Source organism: Leptonychotes weddellii, chromosome 12 (assembly GCF_054177405.1).
Source record: "Leptonychotes weddellii isolate Sample4059 chromosome 12, ASM5417740v2, whole genome shotgun sequence".
In the NCBI taxonomy this organism is placed as follows: Eukaryota; Metazoa; Chordata; class Mammalia; order Carnivora; family Phocidae; genus Leptonychotes; species Leptonychotes weddellii.
Window position 1 is genome coordinate 60011967 of NC_138380.1, and position 7726 is coordinate 60019692.

A 7726-nucleotide genomic window follows, 5' to 3' on the forward strand; every position below is an offset into this window, starting at 1 on the left:
GTGAGTTTTTTATAGAAGCATTTCTGTCTTTTAAAAATAATCCATCGGTACTGTTGTGATAAAGTACAGTTCATCTACCCCAAGTACCTGCTCTTTCTCATCTTCCATTCGGTTTAGTTGGAAAATATGAGAATGTACTGTTGATGTGGAATATTATTCCAACAGTGTGTAGTAATTAAACCTTGAATCACTGCTTTTTTAAATGCCTTTAAGTGATTACTCACGAGTATTAGTTCTCGGCTCTCAGCAGCTTGAAACACAGGGCTCCTCAAAACCACCATTGTTTTCACTCTCACCTTGGCTGGCGGACTCTAGAAATGCAGGGATGGAAGAAGGGTTCGGTGTTCATGCTCGGCAGCAGTCCTCTCTCTGTATTGTCATATTGCCTACTGTAAGCCATTCACTCTGAAGCTACCCTGTTCATAAACATGCCCTGAAAGGACATTCTTCACAATCACAAGATTCAAGTAAAGTAATTTTGATAGCGATAGCAGATATTTATTGCGTGCTCAGTATATAAGAACATTACGTCTCTCTGATCTAACCTTTATATTAACTCCTGTGGTTGAGGTAGGTACTATTGTTACTACCATTATGATGAAGATGCTGAACTTTAGAGAGATTAAATTCTTTGCTGGAGATCCTGCTGCTAACACACAACAGAGCTGGGACTTGAGCCCTGGTCCATATGACACCATAATATGCTCTCAATTATCATGAAAGACTGTAAGCTCTATGAGACAAGAGAGCAGGTCTATCTGCTGTTCCTAGAACTTAGCACAGGGCCTTGCACCCACCAGACATTTGCTGAATGAATGGGAAAAAAAAAAATTGAGTGAACTGGAAAAAGACTTCTTTGCATTTAATGTAAACTGTGTTATTTTCATTTGTTTTATCGTTGGGAAACAGGAATAATTTGTCAATTTTTTTTTTTTGTTAAATTACATGATGTTAACTAGGCACTTGCCTTTTTAGTTTGCAATCTAGTTTTCATGCTTATATTTATTTTTCCTCTAGTTAATCTCTCTAACATTAGAGCAAGCTGTCATGGATATTAGTGCTTTGATTAAGGTCTTGGGTTGTTAAAAGCTAGGTTTCCCATCAGCATAGCAATTTAAATGGAATTAAATATTAGCTTTTTCCTTTAATTAAAGCCTTTATGAAATTGGTGATGCATAAATAGTGAAGAAGACTGTCTTTTAAAATATATAATATTTAGGGAAAGGCAAAAAAAAATTTGACATGAGATACAATTAGCTTTCTTGTTTACAGTTCTATAACTATCATCGGTCACTGATTAGCAAATGCTGCATCCTACGTCTGCTACCAGGCTTCAGGAGAAAGCGCCTCTCATATTACCCCGGATTATTGCGTATCGAGCCCCCAGATTGTTTAGAGTGTCTGTAGTGTGCTGGCTTTGGAGTTTCTGGGCAACTCAGTCGACTTTATATCATCTTAGGTTCACTTCCCTGCCAAGCAAGCCCTAATTATCTTTTTAGATCGCTTAGAGGGAAAAGCTCCAGTTTGTGCTTCTAAGATCCTTGTTAGTTCCTTTTTTACTTTGTGACCTTCTGGCCAAGAATAAAGAGAGGGAGAATTTGTAGCCTTTTAAAAATTCCTACTTCAGGGGCGCCTGGGTGGCTCAGTTGGTTGAGCAACTGCCTTCGGCTCAGGTCATGATCCTGGAGTCCCGGGATCGAGTTCCGCATCGGGCTCCCTGCTCAGCGAGGAGCCTGCTTCTCCCTCTGACCCTCCCCCGTCTCATGTACTCTCTCTCATTCTCGCTCTCTCAAATAAATAAATAAATCTTTAAAAAAAAAAAATTCCTACTTCAAGTGAATATCTTGCTGTTGCCTTTTATTTTTTCAATTAGTATGTTTCCTGCCAGCCCACTTCAAAGCCTGAGACTGTGTTGTTTTTCTTTCCTTCTGTGAGAAGTTTGCACCTCCCTGAGTGCCCTTCTGAGCAATAGTTACCTGGACTTCTTAATTTGAATCCCTGAGATCGAAAACCATGCTTCACCTTGAAAGAATTCAAGTTTGAATCCAAATGTATCAGGATAGAAATTAAAACACGTGTAAACAGAATTCAGTGCTTTAAAGCCGCTGGGCAGTGATTTCTTCACAGAGCTCCCCTGATACTTTTCAATTATTTAATCACTCTGCAACTTTCTCCAGACCACACAGTCCTAGATTTTTAGACTTTCCTCATAGGATTTATTTCCTAATCCTTATTCTGAAGCACCACTTAATTTCCATTTTCCTCTAATTTGAGGACAGCAGAATAGATCATCTTCTGCTAATCAAGTGGAATATTATTCTTCACCACTCTACGATTCTACTAATCAGTATGGAGTTTACTAGAAGGATTCTCACTAATAACTTAAGTAGGACTATATCGCCGCATCCAGTGTGAACCAAAATATAATCCTTTCTCTCTTCCTTCCTTCTCCCCCCATTCTCTCCTTCTCTCTCTTTTCCTGCTCCTCATTTCCTCTTCTCCTAAACAGGGTCCCCGTGGTCCTGAGGGAGCACCAGGAGAGAGGGGCTTACCAGGAGAAGGATTTCCAGGACCAAAGGTAACAATACTTACGTACTACGAAAAAATGCTTTGTCTTGCATGGTCATGATTTACAACTTTAAAAAATGTGGCCTAGCCAATTATCAGAAGTCAAGTATTTTCCTATCTTCACCCTATTAAATAAAGGAATATGTAAATTTTCCCTTAACATGAAACTATAATGAAATTTGAGATTATAAATAACTAATTGGGGGCGCCTGGGTGGCTCAGTTGTTAAGCGTCTGCCTTCGGCTCAGGTCATGATCCCGGGGTCCTGGGATCGAGCCCCACATCGGGCTCCCTGCTCGGTGGGAAGCCTGCTTCTCCCTCTCCCACTTCCCCTGCTTGTGTTCCCTCTCTCGCTGTGTCTCTCTCTGTCAAATAAATTAATAAAATCTTTAAAAAAATAACTAATTGACAGATTTTTACCTCATGTAATTATGGCACAGGAAAGGAGAAAACTCTTTTAGTTTGTAGTCATTAAAGCCATAGTGATAAATAGCATCTTTATGTCCAGAAGTGACGTTATTGAGCATAGCTACGACAGAACTTTACTCACAGCTTTGTTTTGTGAAACACAGATAAGGAACTACTAAACCAGTTTGTAATCATACTGTCATTAGTATAATAAGAAAGAAATACGGGTGGGAGGACAGAACTAGAATTACCTTGTTATCATAAGGGGCAAAATACTATGAGAAACGTACCTTTTACCTGGCAATTGAGAATTCAAATGTTTCTACTGCTTCCCATATATAATTCTTGGCACTCAAGTTCCTCTGGACCAGGGGCTGGCAAACTTTTTCTGTAAAGGGCCAGAGAATAAGTATTTTAGGCTGTGTGAGCAGTATGGTATCTGTCAAAACGACTTAGCCTCTGTTGGTGTAGCATGAGAGAAGTCATCAACCATGTATAAATGAGTGAGCGTGGCTGTATTCCAATAAAGCTGTACTTACAAAAAACAAGCAGTGGGCTGGATTTGGCCAAGGGGCTGTACTTTGCTGACCTCTGGTTCCCCCCATCTACCAAAGGCCACACAGGAAATGATTTTCCAAGACACTTTGGGCAGCATCAACCACATTTCAGAGTAAGCAAGAATACATTTTGGGGTCCTTTTCCTTTCTTTTCTAAATTCTTTCCCCCAAACACACGTGCATGCACACACACACCACCCAGAGAACCACATGCTGTTTTCCAAGTGTCTAAGAACTTCTACTTCAGCCATTTGGTCAGTCACTAAGATCTGGCCTTCTCTCTCCAGCCTCATGCTCTAAAATATCATCTCATTCTTATCCTCTTCAGCCATGATCAATATTCTATTGTCTGTGAGAAACCTGAATCTCGACTACAGGGAGATCAAGTAGTTAAAACCTAATTCATACTAAGTTGTGAATGACTGCTGGGTTGAATTTTTAAAAGAGGCCCTCAATAACTAACAAACTTTAATTTGTCATCATCAAAGGAAATAATCTGTAGGAGAAAGGGGACATTCCTAATGTCCTGACTTAACCAGAGTATTACTCTCAGAAGTCAGGCCAACAGCTAAGTGCTACATTTCAGAAAGTTTTATAATACATAATTTCATGAGTTTTTTTTTTGTCATATAGTAAATTTCTATTTATGTGTAGTCCAAACAACCTGGGAAATTCAAATAGCCAGGGTTATTTCTCTTTATAACCTGTGGGGGTTTTTAACATAAATAAGTAAATGAGAAGTGAATAAGTGAAACACTAAGGAGCATACTGCAGGGTGAGTTTTAGTGACAGGTTCAATGTTATAATGATACACTCTTACTCATCATAACCCACAGCACTGCATTGCCCTGCATCTCATCACAGAAAGAATCCATTATATTCAGTGTTACTTTAGGGTCGACTTATGTAATTATACTCTGTGGTAATGATCCCATTAGTCAGAATACTTCATTCCCCAACCAGCAGGGTCAATGGGGGAGTTTTCTATGTGTGCTACTTGGGTTACTTTGCATTGACGTAGAATAAATTATGAATAAAGAGGGACTTAAAGGTGTATTTTCCCTTTTCTTAGGTTTCTTGCAAGTGTTCTTTGATTTTACTCTGGGTTTAAATAAATGCTATTCCTAATTAATAATATGGCTTATTTTTCACACAAATGCACAAAATGTTATGACTTCATTGCAATTACATTACAACCAGAGTTGTCGCATAGGTCATGTGACTATAGAAGTACTCCAAGAAGATTTTCTATGAATCATTTTAAAACTAAATTTTCAATGAATATTTATAAATTACGATATAAAACATTTAATAAGTAATTCAATACTAGCAAGCATTAGTTCATATACTAATATGAGAGACGAATTTTCATTGTGTGATGGATCTAGTTGAGCAGTGTTAAGGAAATGAAGGATTGATTCAGTTTGTTGTACTATATGATTAGTTAGGTCCCCCATTTCCAGATATTTCTATCAGGAATGGAGCTCTTTTCCAACTTTAGCGATGCTGTATATGTGTTCTGTTTGGACAGATTCCTTCTTATTTAAGAGTATTAAAACTATTTTTTTGCAAGTTACAGATCTTCGGGTGGGCTAGAATTACCCATTTGTAGTGAGCAGTGAATTTGGATGCTTTGGATGCTTCAACTATTTTGAAATCCTGATTTTTATTAATATACTGATATTTCTCCCATATACTTTCAGGGTGAGAAAGGCTCTGAAGGACCAACTGGCCCACAAGGATTACAAGGCCTGTCAATCAAAGGGGACAAGGTACTGCATAAAGGGTATACAATAGGAAAGATGCCACTAGAATTATTTTTGTTCATTATTCTTTATGCATGTACATTTTTGAACTGTATTCAATCTAATGACCATATCACACAGGTATCCAGTTAATTATAAATCAAGTATATGCAAGGTATGTTATTATGTAGGAGGAATTATTATCTGAAATACCCCATCATGTTTATTTACAGTAATGTCTCATTTATTTGGGTTTTGACTTCCAGTAAAACTATCTTCAGCTAAGCAGCTTTAATGCCAAACATTAGCAAAACAGACCTCTTCTTAGTAAAAAAGTTTTTTGTTTTTTTGTTTTTTTTAAAGATTTTATTTATTTATTTGAGAGAGAGAGCGCAAGAGGGGGTAGGGTCAGAGGGAGAAGCAGACTCCCTGCCGAGCAGGGAGCCTGATGTGGGACTCGATCCCGGGACTCCAGGATCATGACCTGAGCCGAAGGCAGTCGCTTAACCAACTGAGCCACCCAGGCGCCCAGTAAAAAAGTTTTTTAAAAAATGTATTGACTTGACCCCATTACAGAATGTGCATGTCCATCCTTAGATGCTCACTCAAAAGATATTACCTTAAAATGGGACTAAAATAGGAGAACTCATTTAAGAAAAGCTAGTGCTGATGCCCTCTAACAAGGACCAAGAGGGGTCCACCTATAGCTGAACAAAGTTAGGTCTATAGATTCATTGCAGTGAGGCAGACCACATACCATGGGGAACCCATTACTACTCAGTAAGAAGATGAAAGATTTTTTATAGCATTTGGGCTTGTGTTAGGTGTTTTGGGGAAGTGACTAAGAAAGGAGTTGACTTTGGATTGGATGCTGTTAGGAAGGGAGGTAAATTTTTTTCTTATTTTCTTATGTTATGTTAATCACCGTACATTACATCATTAGTTTTTGATGTAGTGTTCCATGATTCGTTGTTTGCGTATAACCCCCAGTGCTCCATGCAGAACGTGCCCTCTTTAATACCCATCACTGGGCTAACCCTTGCCCCCACCACCATCCCCTCTAGTACCCTCAATTTGTTTCTCAGAGTCCATCGTCTCTCATGGTTCGTCTCCCGCTCTGATTCCCCCCCTTCATTTTTCCCTTCCTGCTATCTTCTTCTTTTTTTTTAAACATATAATGTATTATTTGTCTCAGGGGTACAGGAAGTGAGGTAATTTTAAGACTGGCTATTTTAATGACTCTTACCTAGGAGGTGGGAAAAATGGAGTCAGGCTTAGCTATAATTGGTAAAGAAGTAGCAGTCGCTCACTTTAGCTAGTTTAGGGGGATGTTTGATCATTTTGCTGGGGATAGGTGGTTTGGATGCTGTTTTTTGTTTTTGTCTGTGCTCAGACATAACTATGGAGTGCTCTTGCTTTTATCTTGATTTATCACATCGAATGGCCATATCTGACAGTATTCTGTAAAATTGTTTATGTTCAACACCATGGTCAACCTGTCATTGCTTTTCTCTTTCTCACTAGTTCCTTGTTTTCTTTAAAATAGCTGCAGATCATACCCAGATTAGAAGTGGTAATGAGGCTGGTGCTAGGAGCTCCGGAAGCTAATAAAGCCCTACAGACCACTGGGAAGGGAAAGTTCCCAGAGGTGAAGATGATATAAGAAACGTACAAAAAACAGAGACCTCATATCAATTTGGAGTCATTTATATGTTAATCTCTAAGCATATCATCACATTATATATTAGAATAATGATTTATGTTCATGATTACTTTAGGTGTTGTGTTTCAATTTTGAATGACTTATTTCTTTTATTTACTGGTAGCTGTCTGTTTTAGATATCTGTATTTAAATAGCAGAGATACTGGTAAATAGTGAGTTATACAAATTTTAGTTGTAATACAGTTTTTGGTTCAAATAGTTCAGCTCCAGCTCCAAAATACCCTAAAAATATGTAAGATTGTCTTTCTTCCTTTGGAGCAGTGAGAACTGAGTACAACAGATCTATTGTTTTATGAGTTCAGTAAATTAACTTTTTCAGGTGTTGTTGTCATGGCATTTGTGTTTTTACATCTGGAGCTCATGCAAAGGAAATACATTGAAATATCAGACATTATCACATAGTAATTGCGAGGCTTTCATCAGCTCCTCCCTTACCAAATCCTTACCCTTCCCCCTTTCCTCCTTTCCTATTCTTTTTTTTGTCTCAACTTTTTATTTGCCATTTTTTTTGTTTTTTAAATTTCAAGTTAGTTAACATATGGTGTATTTTTTTATTTTATTATGTTATGTTCATCCCCATACATTACATCATTAGTTTTTGATGTAGGGTTCCATGATTCATTGTTTGTGTATAACACCCAGTGCTCCATGCAGTACGTGCCCTCTTTAATACCCATAACCAGGCTAACCCATCCCCCCCCACCCCTCTGCCCTCTAAAACCCTC

At 38.2% G+C, this 7726-nt stretch overlaps 1 protein-coding gene across 2 annotated transcripts in view; it reads left to right on the forward strand.

Moving 5' to 3' along the window:
• COL28A1 (collagen type XXVIII alpha 1 chain) overlaps nt 1-7726 on the forward strand; it is a 158729-nt gene that overhangs the window by 50227 nt on the left and 100776 nt on the right. For both annotated transcript variants that reach the window (XM_081800483.1, XM_081800484.1), the window contains exons 14-15: nt 2510-2578; nt 5237-5305. In XM_081800483.1, the coding sequence (XP_081656609.1) occupies nt 2510-2578; nt 5237-5305 (138 nt within the window). The remainder of the gene's footprint in view (nt 1-2509; nt 2579-5236; nt 5306-7726) is intronic.